The 26,782-nt window shown below is 42.5% G+C and overlaps 1 protein-coding gene across 2 annotated transcripts in view; it reads left to right on the forward strand.

The window, feature by feature from the left end:
* Positions 1-26,014, forward strand: part of med27 (mediator complex subunit 27) — a 113,865-nt gene extending 87,851 nt beyond the window's left edge. Inside the window, exon 8 of one of the 2 annotated variants that reach the window (XM_084176877.1) lies at positions 21,130-26,014. In XM_084176877.1, coding sequence (XP_084033003.1) covers positions 21,130-21,144 — 15 coding nt within the window. In that variant the 3' untranslated portion in view covers positions 21,145-26,014. Of the gene's footprint in view, positions 1-6,737; positions 12,566-21,129 lie in introns of those variants that run through there. The other variant, XM_084176876.1, reaches the window with a different exon arrangement.
* Positions 26,015-26,782: the final 768 nt, after the last annotated feature.

Below are 26,782 nucleotides of genomic sequence, written 5' to 3' on the forward strand. Positions count from 1 at the left end.
TTTTCTGCCTCGTCATTATGGGGTATTGTGTGTAGATTGATGAGGAGAAAAAAATAAAAATTTAATCCATTTTTTAATAAGGCTGTAACGTAATACAATGTGGAAAAAGTCAAGGGGTCTGAATACTTTCCGAATGCGCTGTACATGAAATGTCAGGTGCTGTCTAAATGGTGTCTCAAAGCATGGTATTAAATTGCGTAAGTGTCTTGAGACATAGCATTGCATGTCTTCAAGACATGGCACAAAATGACATTAGGTGTCTTGAGACACGACTTGTCTCTCAAGACGTCTCAAGACACCCAATGCCATTTTGTGCAATTTAATACCATGCTTTGAGACACCATTTATTATTCAATAATATATGTACACTGAACAAAAATATAAATGCAACATGTAAAGTGTTGGTCCCATGTTTCTTGAGCTGAAATAAAAGATCCCAGAAATGTTCCATACGCACAAAAAGCTTATTTCTCTCAAATGTTGTGCACAAATTTGTTTACATCCCTGTTAGTGAGTATTTCACCTTTGCCAAGATAATCCATCCACCTGACAGGTGTGGCATATCAAGAAGATGATTAAACCGCATGATCATTACACAGGTGCACCTTGTGCTGGGGACAATAATAGGCCCCTCTAAAATGTGCAGTTTTGTCACACAACACAATGTCACAGATGTCTCAAGTTTTGAGGGAGCGTGTAATTGGCATGCTGACTGCAGGAATGTCCACCAGAGCTGTTTGCCAGAGAATGTAATGTTCATTTCTCTACCATAAGCCACCTCCAACGTCGTTTTAGAGAATTTGGCCATACGTTTCAACCGGCCTCACAACCGCAGACCACGTGTATGGCGTCGTGTGGGCGAGCGTTTTTCTGATGTCAACGTTGTGAACAGAGTGCCCCATGGTGGAGGTGGGGTTATGGTATGAGTAGGCATAAGCTATTGACAATGAAAACAATGTTATTTTATTGATGGCAATTTGAATGCACAGAGATACCGTGCTGAGATCCGAAGGCCAATGTCGTGCCATTCATCCGCCGCCATCACCTCATGTTACAGCATGATAATGCACAGCCCAATGTCATAAGGAGCTGTACACAATTCCTGGAAGCTGAAAATGTCCCAGTTCTTCCATGGCCTGCATACTCACCAGACATGTCACCCATTGAGCATGTTTGGGATGCTCTTGATCGACGTGTACAACCGTGTGTTCCAGTTCCCGCCAATATCCAGCACCTTTGCACAGCCATTGAAGAGGAGTGGGACAACATTCCACAGGCCACAATCAACAGCCTGATCAACTGTATGCGAAGGAGATGTTGACTTCATCACTACTTTTATTTTTGAGAGGTATTGACATGTTGAATGCACCGAGCTGTCTGTTTGAACTACTGGCACACAGTACTCAGACACCCATGCATACCCCACAAGACATGCCACCAGAGGTCCCTTCACAGTCCCCAAGTCCAGAACAGACTATGGGAGGCGCACAGTACTATATAGAGCCATGACTAAATGGAACTCTATTCCACATCAAGTAACTAATGCCAGCAGTAAAATTAGATTTAAAAAAACAGATAGAAATACACCTTATGGAACAGCGGGGACTGTGAAGCAACACAAATATAGACACATGCATACAAACACACAATAACATATGCACTATACACACATGTACACATGGATTTTGTGTTATAGATATGTGGTAGTAGAGTAGAGGCCTGAGGGGGCACACTTAATGTTGTGAAATCTGTTATGAATGTATTGTAATGTTTTTCAAATGTAAAACTGCCTTAATTTTGCTGGACCCCAGGAAGAGTAGCTGCTGCCTTGGCAGCAGCTAATGGGGATCCATAATAAATACAAATACAAATGTGTCGCGCTGCATGAGGCAAATGGTGGTCACACCAGATACTGACTGGGTTTTCTGATCCACTCCCCTTTTTTTTTTTTTAAGGTATCTGTGACCAACAGATGCATATCTGTATTCCAAGTCATGTGAAATCCATAGATTAGGGCCTAATTAATTTATTTCAATTGACTGATTTCCATATATGAACTGTAACTCAGTAAAATCTTTGAAATTGTTGCATGTTACGTTTATATTATTGTTCAGTATACAGTACATGAAATGTCAGGTGCTGTCTAAGTGGTGTCTCAAAGCATGGTATTAAATTACGATAGTGTCTTGAGACATAGCATTGCATGTCTTCAAGACATGCCACAAAATGGCATTGGGTGTTTTGAGATGTCTTGAGACACAAGTCGTGTTTTGAGACATCTTGAGAGACAAGTTGCGTCTCAACAGACGTCTTAGAAATGTGTCTTAAGACATCCTAAGACACATCTTCAAAACAGCAATGTCTCAAGACATCTTGAGACACAGGTGATGGCTGGGTATGTACAGTCGTGGTCAAAAGTTGAGAATTACACAAGTATTGGTCTTCACAAAGTTAGCTGCTTCAGTGTTATGAGATATTTTTGTTGTTACTATGGTATACTTAAATATAATTACAAGCATTCCATAAGTGTCAATGGCTTTTATTGACAATTACAGTAAGTTTATGCAAAGAGTCAATATTTGCAGTGTTGACCCTTCTTTTTCAAGACCTCTGCAATCCACCTTGGCATGCTGTCAATTAACTTCTGGGCAACATCCTGACTGATGGCAGCCCATTCTTGCATAATCAATGCTTGGAGTTTGTCAGAATTTGTGGGTTTTTGTTTGTCCACCCGCCTCTTGAGGATCGACCACAAGTTCTCAATGGGATTAAGGTCTGGGGAGTTTCCTGACCATGGACCCAAAATGTCGATGTTTTGTTCCCCGAGCCACTTAGTTATCACTTTTGCCTTATGGCAAGGTTCTCCATCATGCTGGAAAAGGCATTGGTCGTCACCAAACTGTTCTTGGATGGTTGGAAAAGTTGCTCTCGGAGGATGTGTTGGTATCATTCTTTATTCATGGCTGTGTTCTTAGGCAAAATTGTGAGTGAGCCCACTCCCTTGGCTGAGAACAACCCCACACATTAATGGTCTCAGGATGCTTTACTGTTGGCATGACACAGGACTGATGGTAGCGCTCACCTTGTCTTCTCCGGACAAGGTGTTTTCCAGATGCCCCAAACAATCGGAAAGGGGATTCATCAGAGAAAATGACTTTACCCCAGTCCTCGGCAGTCCAATGCCTGTACCTTTTTGCAGAATATCAGTCTGTACCTGATGTTTTTCCTGGAGAGAAGTGGCTTCTTTGCTGCCCTTCTTGACACCAGGCCATCCTCCAAATGTCTTCGCCTCACTGTGCGTGCAGATGCACTCACACCTGCCTTCAGAAAGTATCCACAGCTCTTGACTTTTTCCACATTTGGTTGTGTTGCAGCCTGAATTTAAAATGGATTAAATTTAGATTTTGTGTCCCTGATCTACACACAATACCCCATAATGTCAAAGTGGAATTATTTTTAGGAATGTTTATACATTAATTAAAAATGAAAAGCTGAGATGTCTTGAGTCAAATATTCAACCATTTTGTTATGGCAAGCATAAATACACAAAATGACCAAAAGTATGTGGACACCTGCTCGTCAAACATCTCATTCCAAAATCATGGGCATTAATATGGAGTTGGTCCCCCCTTTGCTGCTATAACATTCTCCACTCTTCTGGGAAGGTTTTCCACTATTTTTTTTTTTCTTCCCACTAGATGTTGGAACATTGCTGCTGGGACTTGCTTCCATTCAGCCGCAAGAGCATTAGTGAAGTAGGGCACTGATGTTGGGCGATTAGGCCTGGCTCGCAGTCGGCATTCTAATTTATCCCACATTTGTTCGATGGGGTTGAGGTCAGGGCTCTGTGCAGGCCAGTTAAGTTCTTCCACACCGATCTCGACAAACCATTTCTGTATGGACCTCGCTTTGTGCACGGGGGCATTGTCATGCTGGAACAGGAAAGGGCCTTCCCCAAGCTGTTGCCACAAAGTTGGAAGCACACAATCGTCTAGAATGTTATTGTATGCTGTAGCGTTAAGATTTCCCTTCACTGGAACTTACGGTCTAGCCCGAACCATGAAAAACAGCCTCCACCAAACGTTAGAGTTGGCACTATGCATTTGGGCAGGTACCATTCTCCTGGCATCCGCCAAACCCAGATTAATCCATCGGACTGCCAGATGGTGAAGCGTTGTTCATCACTACAGAGAATGTGTTTCCACTGCTCCAGAGTCTAATGGCGGCGAGCTTTACACCACTCCAGCCGACGCTTGATCTTAGTCTTGTGTGCGGCTGCTCGGCCATGGAAACCCATTTCATGAAGCTCCCGATGAACAGTTGTTGTGCTGAACAGTTGTTGTGCTCCCGATGAACAGTCTGCCTCTGTTGCTTCCAGAGGCAGTTTGGAACTCGGTAGTGAGTGTTGCAACCGAGGACAGACGATTTTTACACGCTTCAGCATTCGGCGGTCCCATTCTCTGAGCTTGTGCAGCCTACCACTTCACAGCTGAGCAAAGTGGAAAAAGTAAAGGGGTGTGAGTACTTTCTGAAGGTACTGTATGTCTGCAATCAATCCTGTTTAAAGGAACAGTTGGCCTAAGTCCCGTCTTAAGTAGCCACTAAATCAGTCAAACAAATATGGCTTTTCTGCACCTGTTTCTCAGTTGCTATTCCATAGGCTTTGCAGATACAGTTCTCTCTACTTACGCATAACTGTAGCCTTCTGGTTGCAGAGCTAACATGAGATTGTTGTAATGGGTATTTTCTCACGCTGCCCAGTGAGGGTGGTGATCATTACCCTGGCTGGTGATGAATCGAGGAGCTGGGTTTTAATCCTGTAGATTGATGGTTCTGCTAGGTGTGTGACTGAGAGGGAGGTCTGGCTGTGTGGCTGGCTGGAGCACACTGTCGAGCTGGGAGAGAGAGCGGGGGCCCAAATATCACCCCCCTGGGTGGATCAACCGCAGGTCCCACATTGGGTCTCTCTCACTCTGTCTCTCACCATTGTCAGCACATATGCTCATTGTAGTGGCCCATCATTGAGTTTTGATTCAAAATGTGATGTTTTACTAGAATCAGTCTATTGGTGAACCTCCTGACAAAAACACTACCAGTCAAAAGTTTGGACACCTACTCATTCAATGGTAATATTTTTATTTAATTTTTATGTTTTACATTGTAGAATAATAGTGAAGACATCAAAACTATGAAATAACACATGGAATCATGTAGTAACCAAAAAAGTGTTAAATCAAAATATATTTTTTATTTGAGATTCTTTAAATAGCCACCCTTTTCCTTGATGACAGCTTTGCACACTCTTGGCATTCTCTCAACCAGGTTCATGAGGTATTCACCTGGAATGCATTTAAATTCACAGGTGTGCCTTCTTAAAAGTTAATTTGTGGAATTTATTTCCTTCTTAATGCGTTTGAGCCAATCAGTTGTGTTGTGACAAGGTAGGGATGGTATACAGAAGATAGCCCTATTTGGTAAAAGACCAAGTCCATATTATGGGATGAACAGCTCAAATAAGCAAAGAGAAACGACAGTCCATCATTACTTTAAGACATGAAGGTCAGTCAATACGGGACATTTCAAGAACTTTGAACGTTTCTTCAAGTGCAGTCGCAAAAACCGTCAAGTGTTATGATGAAACTGGCTCTCATGAGGACCGCCACAGGAATGGAAGACCCAGAGTTACCTCTGCTGCAGAGGATAAGTTCATTAGAGTTACCAGAATCAGAAATTGCAGCCCAAATAAATGCTTCACAGAGTTCAAGTAACAGACACATCTCAACATCAACTGTTCAGAGGGGAATGTGTGAATCAGTCCTTCATGGTCGAATTTCTGCAAAGAAACCACTACTAAAGGACACCAATAAGAAGAAGAGACCTGCTTGGGCCAAGAAACACGAGCAATGAACATTAGACCGGTGGAAATTTGTCCTTTGGTCTGGAGTCCAAATTAGAGATTTTTGGTTCAAACTGCCATGGCTTTGTGAGACGCTGTGTGGGTGAACGGGTGATCTCTGCATGTGTAATTCCCACCGTAAAGCATGGCGGAGGAGGTGTTATGGTGTGGGGGTGCTTTGCTAGTGACACTGTCTGTCTGTGATTTATTTAGAATTCAAGGCACACTTAACCAGCATAGCTACAACAGCATTCTGCAGCGATACATCATCCCATCTGATTTGGGCTTAGTGGGACTATCATTTGTTTTTCAACAGGACAATGACCCAACACACCTCCAGGCTGTGTAAGGGCTATTTGAGCAAGAAGGAGAGTGATGGAGTGCTGCATCAGATGACCTGGCCTCCACAATCCCCCAACCTCAACCCAATTGAGATGGTTTGGGATGAGTCGGACGGCAGAGTGAAGGAAAAGCAGCCATCAAGTGCTCAGCATATGTGGGAACTCCTTCAAGACTGTTGGAAAAGCATTCCAGGTGAAGCTGGAGGAGTGAATGCCAAGAGTGTGCAAAGCTGTCATCAAGGAAAAGGGTGGCTATTTGAAGAATCTCAAATATAAAATATATTTTCATTTGTTTAACACTTTTTGGGTTACCACATGATTCCATATGTGTTATTTCATAGTTTTGATGTCTTCACTATTATTCTACAATGTAAAATATTGTGAAAATAAAGAACCCTTGAATGAGTCCAAACTTTTGACTGGTACTGTATATCACTGTCCTGCTGCCTTAATGTCCCTGTCCTCCTGCCTGAATGTCCCTTTTGTCCTCTCCTCGGCAGACCTGGCTAAGAAGCTACATCAAGCTGTTCCAGACCCCGTGTCAGCGCTGTGGAAAGTTCCTGCAGGAAGGACTTCCCCCAACCTGGAGAGACTTTCGTACCCTGGAGGCCTTCCACGACACGTGTAGGCAATGAGGAAACGGTGGGGAAAGGTTCCATTGGAAGCTGCTCTGACAACTCATCTGATAAGATAAGAGCATGGCAAGACTTCACCTTCTCTTCAACCTCTGTCTACATTGTGCATGTAGAGCAACAACACAGTGATTTATAGACTGTCATGCCTGGTAGTCCTCCTCCTGGTTGAATAGGCATTAGGCAGCCAACTGGGATGGAGATGGATCCAGTAAGTAGGGGGAATTCCAGTTTACAGACATCAACATCAGAATTCAAATCTGCCAAGACTGCCACCGTTGTGTATGATGATGTCATATGAATGAGTCTACCTGTTACTCAATCTCACACAGCTGTCCAAATGTTTGCCATATAGGAAATGGTTCAGTCCTCCTACTCCAGTCCCCTGGTTGTGCGGAACCTTTTTTTTTCTGTTCCACCCACTCTCCAAATAACAAAATAAAAGGTTATTTTGCATCAAAGGTAGAGCGAACATATTTATGCCCCAAATCTTGTGCAGGTTTTTGGCATTGTGTTGTAATTGGTCCCTTTTATACAGGAGCTGGGTTTCGTATTTCATGATCTATGCTGTGGATATGTGGAGGAAAAAGGCTTTTTTGTGAGATGGGAGTTAAAAAGTCGACTTCTGTAAGTAGGTCATGACCCATATGTATTTAGATGGCAAGCGAAGGGAATTGCTAATTTTGTACAGATGTAATATCTTAGTTTCATCACCTACTGCAACACTTTGTATTTGAGGTTTAAAAAGGCTTCTGAAGTTTGTAATTTCCATTTAGAAGTTTGACAAACATTTCCATAAATTATAAAACACATAATTTCAGTTTCCTGTTGCTGCAGGATTATTTTCCTGCTGTTGCAAACTGGCTCAAATTAAGATGCTAAATCTGTAGAATTAGGCGCCTGCCTTTTTGTACACTTTCAAAATAATCTTTTTTTTATTTTTTATAACCATTGTCTAAATAAAGTACAGAATTTGTTAAATTGTAGCCGTTATCTCAAGCTTCTGGAGGATGGAGGAAAAGGTCTTGTCAACTTTCAGATTAGACATTACCCATTCATTTCATCATTCGTGGGGCTCTTTGTGACTGAACAGCAGTTGTTATCAAGGATCCTTGGCTCATTCTCAAAGACATACAGTTCACAGTCAAATGTAGTGTAAATGTTTTACACCATATGCAAAACTGAAATACTGAACCAAGGTATTTTAAGTCATGAAGAGGCTGCACACAACACTCTCTCCAAACTAAAAACTTTGTTGCACACTTTTGAAAAAACAATGAGTTTACGTGAGAGGTTGAGATTGCATGAAGCGTGAAGGTGGAATGGGCCATTGTTTAGTAACCTCCCCAGTACAGTACGGGCATCGTGCTTTGTCACCTCTGTACATGTCTCTTTCTGGCTTTCCAGCTCTGAATTATTGATTTTGTTTATGTTTACGATGTAGAATCAGCCACCGGAAGAGCCAGTCGGATGAAGCAGAAAATGAATAATAATGATGATGGTGGTAACAGCATAAGTGTTAGTGCCCGTCTCCTCCATAGGGCAGGACTGTGTGTCTGTCCGTCCACGGGAAGCGGTCAGTGCTCCGTTCAGAGAAGCTCCACACACCCCTTCCCTCCAGTTTATTTGGCTGTGTAAAATAGCCACCGGGCCCTAATCAGAGGTTTTGAAGAAAAGGCCCGCTCTATGTCCTCCTGGGCAGCTACACTGTTTTGTTGTTTTATTAGGATATACCGGAACACGATGGAGAGATGAGTGGGATACACTGAAGAAAGTGGCAAGTGGTGGACCTGGGGATGGAACCCCTGCCTCTGGGGGCATTGTTTAGTCTGGACTCGTCACGTTACCATTAGACCAGACGCTGGAACACTGGGTAGCTACACTTGAGTATGAGTATGTGAATGTCATTTTATGTTTGGAAAACAGACTCACTCTGATAATGAAAACATGAAATGGTACAGTATATGATAGTTTGCACTAGCTAGTGTTGCATCTAACGTTTGTCTGACTGAACACCAGAAGAATACTTCTCTAGTGAAGCTGGAATATTTTAGGTAATCCTGTTAAAAAAGGGAACCGCTGCTCTAGGCTACCGCCGCTGCTTGCTGGTCTCGCAATTACTTTTTCTTGCTGTCTCAACTCCTCTTCAGTGTATTCCGTTTCAAATAAATAGGGTTGTATGTTCCTATGTAAAAGAACATAACAAATAAATAAAAGGTCATCCAGCTCTTCTTGGTAAGAGGAATCATCAGAAGCAGCCATTGTAGCTAATTATTTAGCAATCTCGGATAGAACCTGTAAACTAGTACCACCCCCATTTTGAAAAGCCTGGTGGGAACAAAGAAGTAGGGCTCCTGTCCACCTGTAGTCTTTCCAAAGCAAGGGGAAATGAACCTAGATATCCTGTAATGTCCTGGCAGATGGGAACATCGATGAGACAAGTCCAATGGCTCTATTGAACAAGGACAACCATATCTACTCACTGCTAGCGTGATCGTGCAATCGGCGAAACAGAAAGGCCACAACAATTGCTACAAAACATGACTACATTCATTTTTATATCAGACAGCAGGCTCAATCAACCAATAACGTCGTTGGTTGAACTCTCCCTGCACTAAAATAAAAAAAATACAGCTATAGTGCATAGTTATGTCTGAAAAACCCGATCATCACTGAGAATTATGTAGGGAGACTGGGGAAAAAGACCCCAAATAGTGTCTAGCGGTGAAGTTTCCCTTTAATAGACCAATAAGAGTTCCAAACCTCTCTGCCAATTACGCCTAGTTTAATGTTCTTGTTTTGAGGTGTTTTGACTTATGCAACGCTATGATAATATGGCTCAAATTCATTAGCTAGCAAACTAACAACTTTAACGATGTACACTACATGACCAACATCTCATTCCAACATCATGGGCATTAATATGGAGTTGGTCCCCCCTTTGCTGCTATAACAGCCTCCACCCTTCTGGGGCTTTCCGCTAGATGTTGGAACATTGCTGCGGGGACTTGCTTCCATTCAGCCACGAGTGTTAGTGAGGTTGGCCACTGATGTTTGACGATTAGGCCTGGCTCGCAGTCGGCGTTCCATTTCATCCCAAAGGTGTTCGATGGGGTAAAGGTCAGGGCTCTGTGCAGGCCAGTCAAGTTCTTCTACACTTATCTGGACAAACCATTTCTTTATGGACCTCGCCTTGTGCACAGGGGCATTGTCATGCTGAACCAGGAAAGGGCCTTCCTCAAACTGTTGCCACAAAGTTGTAAGTACAGAATCGTCTAGAATGTAATTGTATGCTGTAGCGTTAAGATTTCCCTTCACTGGAACTAAGGCGCCAAGCCTGAACCATGAAAAACAGCCCCAGACCATTATTCCTCCTCCACCTAACTTTACAGTTGGCACTATGCATTGGGGCAGGTAGCATTCTCCTGGCATCCGCCAAACCCAGATTCATCCATCGGACTGCCAGATGGTGAAGCATGATTCATTACTCCAGAGGACACATTTCCACTGCTCCAGAGTCTAATGGCAGCGAGCTTTACACCACTCCAGCCGACGCTTGGCATTGCGCATGGTGATCTTAGGCTTGTGTGCGGCTGCTCGGCCATGGAAACCCATTTCATGAAGCTCTGTTCTTAGAAAGGTGGCATCCTATGACGGTGCCACGTTGGAAGTCACTGAGCTCTTCAGTAAGGCCATTCTACTGACAATGTTTGTCTATGGAGATTGCATGGCTGTGTGCTCGATTTTGGACACCTGTCAGCAACGGGTGTGGCTGAAATAGCCAAATCCACTAATTTGAAGGGGTGTCTGCATACTTTTGTATATACAGTGTATTTGAGAGACAAGTGCTTATTGTGTAAATGTATTTATGTTTTCAATAAACATTTGGAGATGTAGTTTACATGTTATCAATAATCCTATGATTCAAAGCCAACCCTGTCTGTTTTGCCCCAAAGATGTATGCAGCTGGCTAAAGGAGGTTCTCACACGGGTAACCATTTATGATTAATATTACATTCTCTCACACATCCAGTATTCCTGTGGGGTTGACTGATGCCTGTATGAATCCCTCCTACCACCAAGGTGTGCTCTTGAAACTCCTCAAGCCACAGCTGGTATAAAGAGCTACATTCATAGATTCTAGCTTTTTTCTTTACTCAAACATCCAGAGCTTAACTTCATAATGGATAGACACTTCTTGGGTACCTAATGAATTTTTTCCACAATATATTATAATTCTTGTTTTATCCCACCACTATATTTCCATTAGCCTCCCCCTGTTTCCTTGCTTATGATTGATAACGAGTGCTGGTGTCGGGAGTGTGAAAGAAGACCAAGAGAGCGGGGTGTAAGGTGTATAGCAACGCTGCTGAATGACTGGTGTCTGCAGAGCCAACTGTGCCCTGTGCCGTAAGCCTCCTCTGGGTGGATGCAAAGTTAGTTAGGGGCCTGCACAGTTTTCAGGGCGCACGCTAGTCGTTAAGACTACTCAATTATCCTCACAGGATTCACTATCCAAATACACACTATAATGTGTGTTAAGGAAGAAAATGTTGACATTGTACACAGACAAGACGTGTTCCCTCGTTTAATCAAGTTTCCCCTTGTCATGAAAATGGAAACTGACAGCATGATAAAAGAGGCTAAGTCGATGTAAAGGTTGTCAAAAACCTATTGAACAGACACCCTGACATTTCTTAATTACAGTGGAGACTTTTTTCCCATGGTCTCCCATTCTGCCTGCATTACTGAGTAGAGAGAGAGGGGAGGTGGAAGGAGGTCTGTGTAAGGGAGGTCAGTCGTTGTCCCGGGAGACAGATGGTGATGAGTTCCTCTCGATGCCAGGAGTTGTCTGGACAGGCTCCATTCTCACAGCCCTAGGCGTATGTAGGAGGTGCGTACACCAGGATCGGCCTCAGCAGTGGAGGCCACATCCACCTCCCATCTGTTCTTCGGCTCCACCACCATATCCCCAACTAGCACTGTGTTATCAGCAGCACTCCACCACTTGAGTCCTGCCCTCTCTGGTCACGGAAAGCTCACGAACTGTGAACCTGTCCAAACCACACCACAGTAATGATTGTATATCAGCATGTTTGAATAGAAAGATACAGTGACACATTTGAATGGCATTTAAAATTGTGATGCAACAGTCTGAAGAACCTAAGCAAGCAGTACATATCACTGGCCCTCCGTATGTTTGCATGCTTACTAATAATCTGATATTAAACTGATTATGGCAGTAGGCAGAGTATGGCATTGGTCATGTAAACACCTTACTCTGCTTATCTTCAGCATAAGGTCATAATCAAAGTAAGCATACGCAGATTAAAACACCTGGTTTTCTGAGAAATGTTTCGAATTATTAGGACATGTAAACAGCTTAATCGGAGTTCCAGCGGTGTATTTGATATGCACGTGCACCAGCAGCGCAAGCCTCCCTCATGCGCGGGTGAAGTGAGTTTTGAAAAACGGAAAGTATGCATCTTAGGAATGGTTTTCACATACAAACTTCATACAGTGCCTTCAGAAAGTATTCACACCCCTTGACTTTTTCCACATTTTGTTGTGTTACAGCCTGAATTTTAAATTGATTAAATTGAGATTTTGTGTCATTGGCCTACACGCAATACCCCATAATGTCAAAGTGGAATTATGTTTTTAGAAATCTTTACAAGTTAATTAAAAATGAAAAGCTGAAATGTCTTGAGTCAATTATTCAACCCCTTTGTTATGGGTCGTGCTCTTGGCTGGGGAATAGCGAGGCACCAAAGCTGGTGATACAACAGCCCTGAAAGCTCTCTGAATCAGATGCTCTACTGGCTCCTGGATATAAATAGAATTGTATCCCATTCCATAACAGATGGTGAATCTTTCATAGAGAGAAACAAAAGTAAAGTACAAGATGCACAGGATTAGGGAGAAAGGGAAAGTGTTTCTACTCAACAGTAGTTCTGCTGAGGCAAATCTAGCCCAGCAGTTGGCCGCAGGTGGTCTTACAATCACATTCACTTTTATGTGCAACCCAGGATTCCCTGGAAAACAGTGGGAATTGTTACTGAGTGGACTTTCCTGGCTAAACAAATCAAATCAAATGACATTCACTAATGTACATGCCATATCATTGATACCGTTGGTACATTGCCCAGTAGTTGGAACTCACCAATACGTGTTTGTAATGGTAAATATGCAGTATATAGATTTATGATGAAGTTCTTAAACTTTATACTGTGTAAATGTTATGCCTATGATTAAGTTGTAGGGCTGGGAGAGAAATAAAGAAGAAAAGCATAACGATATGATTGGACAGGATAATCACAGAATACGTTTGCAATAAACAGCGAGAGATGTACTGCCCTGATGAACCCCACGTATTAAAATATTCATTATAGTCATCCAATGAAATATAATCTCCAGGGCATTGTACCTTCAACGCTGTCATTTTAATATATCTATGCAAATGTACAGTTATGAATAAGTGCTGTAATGTCAGTTTCTATATTTGGAAACAGTGCTTTAGTGTGATATTTTACAGAATTGAATTTGAAGAATGCTTTATTCCTAGAAGTTTTCAGTGGGCACCGGGCAGCAGTCTTCTAATTAATTGATAATTGTGTTTAAATTAGAGTCCCTATCAGTTCATTAAACTACGGCAAAAACACATAGGCTTACAGATTTGGAGGACTGGAAATTGGGCCCTATTGTGACAATTGAATACTATTTGTTGTCCCTAGTTCCTACTAAACAAAACAAGGAAACTAGAATAGCATCGAAAAAGTACTATAATCGATGTACAATATATTCCTCCATTCTCTTCCTTCTGGGAACAAGCATTTCCTGGCTGGTTGAAGCCTCTAAAGTGAATTCAGCTACAGTATATCAATAGCCTGGCAGAGCATTAAAGGCAGCACAGTCAGGGCAGCTACAGCCCCCGGTGGTAAACACACCTTGAAATCTGGATTGGAGATTAGCAGGTCACTGAGGTCAGAAGACTGATTGATAATGTAATTAAATGCTAATATTAAAATAGATGTTTGCATCTGAGTTGCAGTTTGAAAGTGCTACTGTGGGGTCCATAGAGGGTTAATGATGTGAATTGTATTAATGTTGGGCTCTCTGACAAGTGTTAACGGATTTTCTGTCCCTGGCAGAATTGTGCTGCTTGTTAATCCATTGGAGTCAGATCGTGGTAGGGCTCAGTAGGTATAGGTCATCCCTAACAGGATGCTAATGAGGGCCGGCTAATACATTTGTGCTTTATCAGCCAATCAATGCATGCTGCAGCTGGCAGCCGGCTATAGCCCGGGAAGCTAGCAGTGCCGTGAGAAACTGGCCCCAAGTTCAAAACCTCCCAGTCACCCACCCTCCAACTCTGGGCCTATATTTCTGTTCCTTCAGAGGGTTTGGTGTTTTCATTTTCCAATTCCAACAAAGTAAATAATTTGTTTTACTATAGACAGTTGAATTTATATAAAAAAATCTGAGATACATGATACTTACAAATTATTTGGGGGTTTCAAGCAGGTTTCATTGACCACTTGCCATGTGGTAAAATGTACCATGCCACTAAATTACATGTTGCAAAATCAAGGGATATACTGTAGACAGTGGCTTTTGGGTTTGCCAAGTGCATTACTCTCAGACATGCACTGATAGTTTGGGGGCAATACATTAGTCCTTTTTTTAAACTCTCAGAGGAATGGTGTTACTCAATCTTTTCCACAACACGGCCTGCTCCCAGAGAGCACAGCTCTGTTAAAATGTTTTACTTTAATCCCTGAACTGACAGGCAGGAAGAGGAAAGCGAGGAATTAATCTTGGAGAAAGATCCTGTTATGATGAGTTTCTGGTATCGAGAAGTTCAGGATGCAAGAGAGTATTCGACCACTCACGTGGAGAGTTGATTCAGTCATTAGTTAATGTTTACAGTACAGGATTCAATGACAGGCGGTACGGGCGTATACTCTTGTCATCTGAATGACTTCCATAGAAAATCTCTCAGTTTATATTATGCTCTCCGAGCTACTTCTGTCCCACAGTTGCCAACCATTATTGAGTGTCACTCATCTACTACCATAGGATCCACATACTTGGTATCGTGTGGCACCCTAGCCAGGCCATACCTTCACATACCCTTCTAAGATTAGCAACAGTGGCCCCCAATCTATCTTTGCACGCAGACCTTCTGTCACTCACCCGTGACATCAATAACACATAGCTCAGCTGGTAGAGCACGGCGCTTGTAACGCCAGGGTAGTGGGTTCGATCCCCGGGACCACCCATACACAAAAATATATGCACGCATGACTGTAAGTCGCTTTGGATAAAAGCGTCTGCTAAGTGGCATATTATATTATATTTATTATATTACATGGCATGTCTTTGTCCTCTCTATATGAGATCAAGGACATTAACCAATACTGTACCAAAAGACGTTATATCAGATCCCAAATAAAAACAGCCGAGGAATAACCAGCGCTGGCTGCCAGGCAACTGTACCCCACACATTCTCTTTTTAAATGAAAATCGTGAGACCCTGTTGGATAAAATCATAGCCGGGGAGAGAGGGCCGCTCAATCCACATTCCGGACTAATCAGTATCCCTACGACCATCTGTGTCTCGCAGGGCCAGGGGGGTGTAGACTCTTCAAACACATGCAGAGAACGTCTGTTCTTCTACACAAAGACATTCCTGCAGAAAAGGTGGAGCTCAGCTCACGTTAAATTTGCCACATATAAACCCTCAGATCAGATCCTCAGACGCTGTGTGGATTGGGGATGAAATGGATTGGGGATGAAATGGATTGGGGATGAGATCCACAGATGCAGTGCCTACGCTGTAGCACATAGACTTGTCTTCACAGGGGCATGATGTCTTTTGAAACTGAGGGCCAAAGGCCTCCTCAATTGTATCCACTTATAGAAGATATTGTTTGTTTTGCGTATATATTCAAAGATCTAATTTGGCCATCGCTTAATTGGTGCATGACACTTCTGATCCCCCCTACCCCAAAGGCGACATGCACCTAATGTATACAGTTTCAATGGGCAAGGTAGCCCTGCTCTACCCTACTCAGCCAGCTCTCATGGAATGGAATGGATATGATGGTCTGATAGATTTCATGGAATTCAATAATTTTACTTGATGAAATCGTATTTAGTTGAGCATGATCATATATAACCTTCACTCAAAATGAATAATGCATTCAATGTTTATTTGAGGCTCATTATCAAATTCTATTACTTTTTCGCTGTATTATCTTTTTTCTCAGTGACAGACCAGAGACTTGATTTCTCTTTGATTTGTGTCAGCTTCATAGAGACCATGTTCACAAAGACATTGGACAAAAGGCATCTTTACTAACAGACATTTTACAATGACTAGAAATTGCAAATCAAAATGATTTAATCTATCAACATCATCAAGTAAGAGGTGATTACCAATTATTACATTAAGTGTGTTCAGAAAACCTTGTATACCGTTATGTAATATGCAGCATTTATTTTTTATTGGCTTTGGAATACAGACACAATTTCAATCAACCAATGTCATCTTAAGAATGCTTTTGGTTTCTGAAACAAATCTAATGTAAAGCACAAATCACATGATCACACCCTTGTTTGGACGTAGCAGTTAATTATCATTCAACATTGTTGTATTACTATAATTTTACTATATACTGTCATTATACACAGACGGTCAGTAATAAGAGGCAGCTAATTACCATACAACAGATGGGCAACCAATTACAAACATGCGCTTTTACACTGTTGCATTCTGCAATTTGAACTCAGCGGGAAACGTGTAGATTCATTTCTGATCTAACTTCTCTAACAGGAGCATAGCTTCTTTAATTTGCATGAAAGTCTAACCTTCATTAGAGATGAGCAGATCACTCCAGGGGCCGTTCTTAAATGATGCCTAAATGCGTTTGATTTTAGATTTCTCTGCTGTTTGAAGGCCCCTACTTAGAGTGGGGGAAGTGCATGGCCAGGATACTAACCTACTGTATGTGCCTGTTCACAAAATAAATTGATTGACCTCTATTCAAAGAGGAGCAAGATTATCATGGAATGTGGAATACTATTTGTCAAGGAAGTTGTGATGTCCTGAAGGTTTGAGCATCATTAAGCACTACTTTAAAATACTTTCTTCTTACAAGAAAAAGTATATACATTTGAATCATTAATAAATTCATACCTTGAGGTAAGAAACCACTTAAACTACAGGGATGAAAGAAATGTCAACACTGCTAATTTCTGTAATCAGATACCACCCAACACCCAGTTGATTTCAGTTTATGTAAGAACATACTGCATCTAAATTCATTTGGAAGAAAATGCTTCATCATTCTTTTATTAATGTGTGAATATTTATCCCGGCTTTCCTCATTACTTTGGGAGCGATATGCTAGCTGTCATATTCCCACTAAATATGTAAGCAGAAAGAAAATAGAGCGCACTACACCATGCATTCCAATGAGGGAGGGATATTAGAAATTCCTTTTGATGGGAAATCTATTTGAATATCTTTCAAGCTGTTTTCCTTTAAAGATACATCATACAAATGTATTTTTTACATCAGTACTCCTGCAATTCATAGAATTCTATGACTGTGAGTGCACACTTTGTCAGCCATGTATGGCTGGTCATTACTGCAAGTAGCATACACTTCAAGTATCTCTGTTCTTTCATAAGTATGTTGTCATAAGTAGCATATTAACTTATTATTATGTTGTATTAGCTACTGCTGAGAGAATTGACCGAGCAACATAAACCCATTGCTTTTCAGCCTCTAAATAGCTCCTTTATCCCTTGTTGCATCAGTGTCTCCATCATCCTCCACAACTGTTTAAATCACCAGCTGCCTGTGCTGTAATGTAGAGACATCCCTCACCTCTCATCAGATCATGTCTCATCGAGCACTTGGCTCTTAAAATAAGTCTGCTCTACCAGTGCACCAATCTTAATGATGTATGATGTAAGACGTTTTTTTTTTTGTGTGTAGCGATACATTCTGCTTGTAATATGGACATGGATAAATAATGGATCTTTGAGGGGCCACTCTCCAAGGTCTTAATTATCCTCAATTTATCAGGAGCCAGAAAGTTAAAGAGCATGTCTTTAAACACCACGCCTCTGTCCTGCTCCACATGGCTTGCTCTAAACGCGATGCATTGCAGATGTGCTACTCCCCTGCCCTAGTCTAACTGCTTCCATCTTTCTCCTGCATCGCTGAAAGGACCCACTCCGCTTCCCGTATCAGATCCCATGTAATCACTCTTTAAGCATGTTGTCTTGTATCTTTTCCTTTACCTCGGGGGGGAAAAGCCTGTTTAGGACTGTGGCCTCTGCTGTGTGCTTGGTCATGGTCCTAGAGACACTACCGCTGCACGCCCTTCCTGTAGACTACATTAATGAGGGATGTGTTCTTCTTGTTCCAGGATAGACTGCATTTCCTCAAGGATACACAGTCAAAGTGCATACAGATTGAAGCATCAAGCAAGGGTAGGCGATGGGCAAAGAATAGTATTGGGAATGGACCAGCAAACAGAGAGGGGGGAGGGGGTCAGAGCATAGATGTGGAGGGGATAGTAGCTCACCATCAATACGTTTTTATTGAATCACAAGGCCTGTCACCTGAAATAAAACCGCGTGACCCGCTGACAGGGGCCTGGGATGAGATGCCTTCTTCTTTTCTCTGCTCTTTCATGGAAGACTTGTCAAGGTCTGTGTCAATAATAGATGGGAACGGTGCATCTCTCAGGCCTGGGGCGGATTTAACATTTTACAGAATTTTGAGGGGAGAGGGGCAGAAAGAGAGAGAGTGAGACAGAGAATGAGAGAGAGGTGGGGGGATGGGGAGGGGTGGGGGATACTCATACATTTTTATCACTAATCTGCATGCTGCCTCTTAAATAATGTATTGATCTCTGGACTTGTTCCTAATTCCCCTGTTATCGGGGTGTGCAAAGTAGACGTGGTAGCTCGTGATGGATGAGTGGTTTGGCCCAGCTGTCTATGTACTTTGACAGCCATAGTCCCACTTCAGTGTTAGAAGTGACCTTTGCCAAGGTTGGAAGAGTGGGCATCTTTTTCAAACCTCTTCCATTTAAAATGCAGATTAGAGCACAGCTCCTATAGTTACTGTCGTTGATGTCACTTTTCCATAGAACAACTTGAACACAGTAACCACAGCCTAAATGATCCAACTGAGATCGTTCATGTGGTATGACAGAGGATATTGGCGGGTAATGTGTCAATGTATAGGTAACATGAAGATACATTACAGTACCTTATCGTCATGTCATTTATATGGGAATGGCTGACAGTGTTTCTCTTATTACATCTTTGAGTAATAAAGCCTCTCTTGAAAAAGCAAAACCTTGCCCCGGATATAAAAAAAAAAAACTATCGGCCTATATCGAATCTCCCATTCCTCTCAAAAAAATCTGAAAAAGCTGTCACTGCCTTCCTGAAGACAATTCATGTATACGAAACGCTTCAGTCTGGTTTAAGACCCCATCATAGCACTGAGACTGCAGTCATGAAGGTGGTAAATGACCTTTTAATGGCGTCAGACCAAGGCTCTGCATCTGTTCTCGTGCTCCTTGAGCTTAGTACTGCTTTTGACACCATCAATCACCACATTCTTTTGGAGAGATTGGAAACCCTAATTGGTCTACACAGACAAGTTCTTGCCTGGTTTAGATCTTTATCTGTCAGAAATATATAAGTTCGTCTCTGTGGGTGGTTTGTCCTCTGACAAATCAATTGTAACTTTTGGTGTTCCTCAAGGTTCCGTTTTAGGACCACTATTCTTTTCACTATATATTCTACCTCTTGGTGATGTCATTCACAATGTAAACTTTCACTGCTATGCGGACGACACACAGCTGTACATTTCGATGAAACATGGTGAAGCCCCAAAATTGCCTACCCTGGAAGCCTGTGTTTCAGACATAAGGAAGTGGATAGCGGCACATTTTTTACTTTTAAACTCGGACAAAACAGAGATGCTAGTTCTAGGTCCCAAGAAACAAAGAGATCTGCTGTTGGATCTGACAATTAATATTGATGGTTATACAGTTGTCTCAAATAAAACTGTGAAGGACCGCTGAGTTACTCTGGACCCTGATCTCTCTTTTGACGAACATATCAAGAATATTTCAAGGACAGCTTCTTTCCATCTTCGTAACATTGCAAAATATTTGAAACTTTTTGTCCAAAAATGATGCAGCAAAGCTAAACAATGCTTTTGTCACTTCTAGATTAGACTACTGCAATGCTCTACTCTCCGGCTACCCGGATAAAGCACTAAATAAGCTTCAGTTAGTGCTAAACATGGCTGCTAGAATGTTGTCTAGAACCAACAAATTTGATCATAATACTCCAGTGCTAGCCTCTGTTCCTGTTAAGGCTAGGGCTGATTTCAAGGTTTTACTGCTAACAAAGCATTAGATGTGCTTGCTCCTACCTATCTCTCCAATTTGGTCCTGCTGTACATACCTACACGTACGCTACGGTCACAAGACGCAGGCCTCCTTTTTGTCCCTAGAATTTCTAAGCAAACAGCTGGAGGCAGGGCTTTCTCCTATAGAGCTCAATTTTCATGGAATGGTCTGCCTATCCATGAAGACTCGTCTCTTCAGTAGGTGCTATGATTGAGTGTAGTCTGTCCCAGGGGTGCGAAGGTGAACGGCAAGGCACTGGCGCGATGAACCACCCTTGCTGTCTCTGCCTGGCTGGCTCCCCTCTCTCCACTGGGATTCTCTGCCTCTGACCCTATTACGGGGGCTGAGTCACTGGCTTACTAGTGCTCTTCCATGCCGTCCCTAGGAGGGGTGCATCACTTGAGTGGTTTGAGTCACTGACATGATCTTCCTGTCCGGTTTTGCGCCCCTCAGACTTGTGCGGTGGAGGAGATCTTCGTGGGATATACTCAGCCTTGTCTCAGGGTAGTAAGTTGGTGGTCTGTTGATATCCCTCTAGTGGTGTGGAGGCTGTGCTTTGGCAAAGTAGGTGGGGTTATATCCTGCCTGGTTGGCCCTGTCCGGGGGTATCGTTGGACGGGGCCACAGTGTCCCCTGACCCCCCCCCCCCCCCGTCTCAGCCTCCAGTATCTATGCTGCAATAGTCTATGTGCCGGGGGGCTAGGGTCAGTCTGTTATATCTGGTGTAATTATCCTATCTTATCTGGTGTCCTGTGTGAATTTAAGTATGCCCCTTCTAATTCTCTCTCTCTCCCTCCCCTCCTCAGGACTACCTGGCCTGATCACTCCTGGCTGTCCCCAGTCCACCTGGCCGTGCTGCTGCTCGTTTCAACTGTTCTACCTGCGGCTATGGAACCCTGACCTGTTCACCAGACGTGCTACCTTGTCCCAGACCTGCTGTTTTCGACTCTCTCTCTCTCTCTCTCTACCGCACCTGCTGTCTCGACCTCTGATGCTCAGCTATGAAAAGCTACAGTGGCTTGCAAAAGTATTCACCCCCCTTGGCATTTTTCCTATTTTGTTGCCTTACAACCTGGAATTAAAATTGATTTTTGGGGGGTTTGTATCATTTGATTTACACATGCCTACCACTTTGAAGATTTTTTGTGAAACAAACAAGAAATAAGTTAAAAAAATAAAATAAAAAAAAACTTGAGCGTGCATAACTATTCACCCCCCCAAAGTCAATATTTTGTAGAGACACCTTTTGCAGCAATTACAGCTGCAAGTCTCTTGGGGAATGTCTCTATAAGCTTGGCACATCTAGCCACTGGGATTTTTGCCCATTCTTCAAGGCAAAACTGCTCCAGCTCCTTCAAGTTGGATGGGTTCCGCTGGTGTACAGCAATCTTTAAGTCATACCACAGATTCTCAATTGGATTGAGGTCTGGGCTTTGACTATGCCATTCCAAGACATTTAAATGTTTCCCCTTAAACCACTCAAGTGTTGCTTTAGCAGTATGCTTAGGGTCATTGTCCTGCTGGAAGGTGAACCTCCGTCCCAGTCTCAAATCTCTGGAAGACTGAAACAGGTTTCCCTCAAGAATTGCCCTGTATTTAGCGCCATCCATCATTCCTTCAATTCTGACCAGTTTCCCAGTCCCTGCCGATGAAAAACATCCCCACAGCATGATGCTGCCACCACCATGCTTCACTGTGGGGATTGTGTTTTCGGAGTGATGAGAGGTGTTGGGTTTGCGCCAGACATAGCGTTTTCCTTGATGGCCAAAAAGCTCAATTTTAGTCTCATCTGACCAGAGAACCTTCTTCCATATGTTTGGAGAGTCTCCCACATGCCTTTTGGCGAACATCAAACATGTTTGCTTATTTTTTTCTTTAAGCAATGGCTTTTTTTCTGGCCACTCTTCCGTAAAGTCCAGCTCTGTGGAGTGTACGGCTTAAAGTGGTCCGTGGGATGTTCAAAGTTTCTGATATTTTTTTATAACCCAACCCTGATCTGTACTTCTCCACAACTTTGTCCCTGACCTGTTTGGAGACCTCCTTGGTCTTCATGGTGCCGCTTGCTTGGTTGTGCCCCTTGCTTAGTGGTGTTGCAGACTCTGGGGCCTTTCAGAACAGGTGTATAAATACTGAGATCATGTGACAGATCATGTGGCACTTAGATTGCACACAGGTGGACTTTATTTAACTAATTATGTGACTTCTGAAGGTAATTGGTTGCACCAGATCTTATTTAGGGGCTTCATAGCAAAGGAGGTGAATACATATGCACACACCACTTTTCCGTTATTTATTTTTTAGACTTTTTTGAAACAAGTTATTTTTTTCATTTCACTTCACCAATTTTGACTATTTTGTGAATGTCCATGACATGAAATCCAAATAAAAATCCATTTAAATTACAGGTTGTAATGCAACAAAATAGGAAAAACGCCAAGGGGGATGAATACTTTTGCAAGGCACTGTAACTGACATATACTCCTGAGGTACTGACCTGTTGCATCCTCTACAACCACTGTGATTATTATTTGACCCTGTTGGTCATCTATTAACATTTGAACATCTTGAAGAACAATCTGGCCTTAATGGCCATGTACTCTTATAATCTCCACCGGCACAGCCAGAAGAGGACTGGCCACCCCTCAGAGCCTGGTCCCTATCTAGGTTTCTTCTAAGGTTCCTTCCTTTCTAGGGAGTTTTTCCTAGCCACCGTGCTTCTCCATCTTCATTACTTGCTGTTTGGGGTTTTAGGCTGGGTTTCTATATAGCACTTTGTGACATCTGCTGCTGTAAAAAGGGCTTTATAAATACATTTGATTGATTGATTTGATTGAATGGGTGTGTAAACCTCAAGTCGTGTTTGTGTAAAGCCGCAAACACACCTTTGTTGCCCACCCAGTGGTGTAGTGGGTTGGGTATACATTAAACATGGCCTGTCAGAAGGTGTTGATTTAGGAAGTCTTTCTGGACAGATTGCTCTGCATGTCACATTTTTACCCCACACAAAATGGAAAAGCATGATTCTCACTTTTCATAAATGCATGCCCCCCCCCCCCCCCCCCACACCCACACACACACTTCTCTCCCTCCTTCCCTCCCTCTCTCTCAGGAATGTACATTTGGTCTTTGATAATAAATAGACTGAGGCAGTGAGAAATGTACAGACTGAGTAGGTAGCTTAGTGGTTAAGAGCGTTGTGCCAGTAAGCGAAAGGTCGCTGGTTCTAATCCCCAAGGCACTTAACCCTAATTGCTCCTGTAAGTCGCTCTGGATAAGAGCGTCTGCTAAATGACAAAAAAATAAATAAAAATAACAAATAAAGTATACAGTCGTGGTCAAAAGTTTTGAGAATGACTCAAATACTAATTTTCACAAAGTTTGCTGCCTCAGTTTTGATGATGGCAATTTGCATATACTCCAGAATGTCATGAAGAGTGATCAGATTAATTGCAATTAATTGCAAAGTCCCCCTTTGCCATGAAAATGAACTTAATCCCCAAAAAACATTTCCACTGCATTTCAGCCCTGCCACAAAAGGACCAGCTGCCATCATGTCAGTGATTCTCTCGATAACACAGGTGAGAGTGTTGACGAGGACAAGGCTGGAGATCACTCTGTCATGCTGATTGAGTTAGAATAACAGACTGGAAGCTTTAAAAAGAGGGCGGTGCTTGAAATCATTGTTCTTCCTCTGTTAACCATGGTTACCTGCAAGGAAACACGTGCCGTCATCATTGCTTTGCACAAAAAGGGCTTCATAGGCAAGGATATTGCTGCTAGTAAGATTGCACCTAAATCAACCATTTTTCAGATCATCAAGAACTTCAAGGAGAGAGGTTCAATTGTTGTGAAGAAGGCGTCAGGGCACCCAAGAAAGTCCAGCAAGCGCCAGGACCGTCTCCTAAAGTTGATTCAGCTGCGGGATCGGGGCACCACCAGTGCAGAGCTTGCTCAGGAATGGCAGCAGGCAGGTGTGAGTGCATCTGCACCCACAGTGAGGCAAATACTTTTGGAGGATGGCCTGGTGTCAAGAAGGGCAGCAAAGAAGCCACTTCTCTCCAGGAAAAACATTAGGGACAGACTGATATTCTGCGAAAGGTACAGGGATTGGACTGCTGAGGACTGGGGTAAAGCCATTTTCTCTGATGAATCCCCTTTCTGATTGTTTGGGGCATCCAGAAAACACCTTGTCCGGAGAAGACAAGGTGAGCGCTACCATCAGTCCTGTGTCATGCCAACAGTAAAGCATCCTGAGACCATTCATGTGTGGGGTTGCTTCTCAGCCAAGGGAGTGGGCTCACTCACAATTTTGCCTAAGAACACAGCCATGAATAAAGAATGGTACCAACACATCCTCCGAGAGCAACTTCTCCCAACCATCCAAGAACAGTTTGGTGATGACCAATGCCTTTTCCAGCATGATGGAGCACCTTGCCATAAGGCAAAAGTGATAACTAAGTGGCTCGGGGAACAAAACATCGACATTTTGGGTCCATGGCCAGGAAACTCCCCAGACCTTAATCCCATTGAGAACTTGTGGTCGATCCTCAAGAGGCGGGTGGACAAACAAAACCCCACAAATTCTGACAAACTCCAAGCATTGATTATGCAAGAATGGGCTGCTATCAGTCAGGATGTGGCCCAGAAGTTAATTGACAGCATGCCAGGGCGGATTGCAGAGGTCTTGAAAAAGAAGGGTCAACACTGCAAATATTGACTCTTTGCATAAACTTAATGTAATTGTCAATAAAAACCTTTGACACTTATGGAATGCTTGTAATTATACTTCAGTATACCATAGTAACATCTGACAAAAATATCTCATAACACTGAAGCAGCGAACTTTGTGAAGACCAATACTTGTGTCATTCTCAAAACTTTTGACCACGACTGTACTATAATTTATATTTCAGCTGAACACATGCAGCCCATACTGAGCTCCTGATGCCGTTTGTATGGGTTCCTTGGAGAGGGGAGGATAGTGTGTTTGTTATTCACAGAGCTGTTAGTGAAACTGTTAATGAATTGGACCACTCGCTCAACACTGGGTATTGTTTGTTTTGTCCTTCTTGCTGTTAACTAGATGCCCATAGACTTTAAGGCAACCAGGGGACTTTTCATTTAAAAAAAATAAGGATAACAGCAAATAAATCTGCAACTGAAAACCTTTTTTTTATGAATAATGAATTACTAATATGTTATCAAACCTACTTGGCTCCTGAACAAATGATGATACTGTTGTAGTTTTATTGATGAGATGGCTATGAGCCATGTTAAACCCACAGTAAACCCACTTTGATGTCTGGGTCTTTAGGTTTTGTGTTTCACCCCGTCCAATAACTCATTGCCAGCAGTAGGACCTAATTAGCAACTACACCATATGGCAGATACAGTACCTCCCTCTAAAACAGATCAATACATTTATTAAACAAGCCTTCTCTACAGTATGTAGGAATGTTGTTCAGAACCCATCTACCAAATTGTAGTTGTGATCGTTACAGCAGAAATATAAGGTCAACAAAACACATGGGAAGGAATACTCAGAAACAGCAGTGTTAATAGGTATTGTAATATTAATCATTGAAAAAGGAAAGTCCTCACGTGTGTGTGTGTGTGTGTGTGTGTGTGTGTGTGTGTGTGTGTGTGTGTGTGTGTGTGTGTGTGTGTGTGTGTGTGTGTGTGTGTCTGCCTGTCTGCTCTCTGGCAGTTAGTGTGGCTGTCAATGTTTTTAACACACCCCAACAAACATAAAGATGAAAGTTGTGTGTTGTCTCAACGGAACACTTCCTCACCCTCACCTCAACCATCAAGTAATCATTTTCTCTTAACTCAAATCTCAATAATCAGATAGGTAGCCATATCTTTAAGTGAGGTCATTATTGGTCACATTCTACGATGTACAGAATGGGAGTACAATCTGAGGACTTTAAAAATATTGTGTATTTATATGCTGCTTTTCTTGAAGGGTTCACTTAAAGAGATGTCAGTCTTGATGCAACTTTCCTGGTTCAATAAAATATACATAAAAACAAATATGTTGTAGAAGGAAACTCACCTGCTCCTGTGCGTCAATTCAATCATCTTGTTGAGCAACTAGTTGACGATAGAGATAGATGGCCATCTAGTGGCCACCAATGTCCACTGAACAACTGGGTTTAACAAAAGGAATATTCTCAGCTTGTGGTATAGAGTTGCTTTTGGAGATCACTTCAAATTGACATAATAGGCTATAGGATATATCTGTTTCCCTGAGCAGAGGTAGTGCATCCCTGCCCAACCATCCTGCAATCTCTTCAAGAATGGACTTGATTGATCTGTCAGATTTCCTGCTGATTTCAAATCAAATTCTATTCGTCACATGCTTCGTAAACAACAGGTGTAGACTAACAGTGAAATGCTTGCTTACGGGCCCTTCCCAACAATGCAAAGAAAAAGAAAATAGAGAAATTATAGAAAAGT

This window comes from Coregonus lavaretus (genome assembly GCF_964263955.1).
Source record: "Coregonus lavaretus genome assembly, chromosome: 14".
Classification (NCBI taxonomy): domain Eukaryota; kingdom Metazoa; phylum Chordata; class Actinopteri; order Salmoniformes; family Salmonidae; genus Coregonus; species Coregonus lavaretus.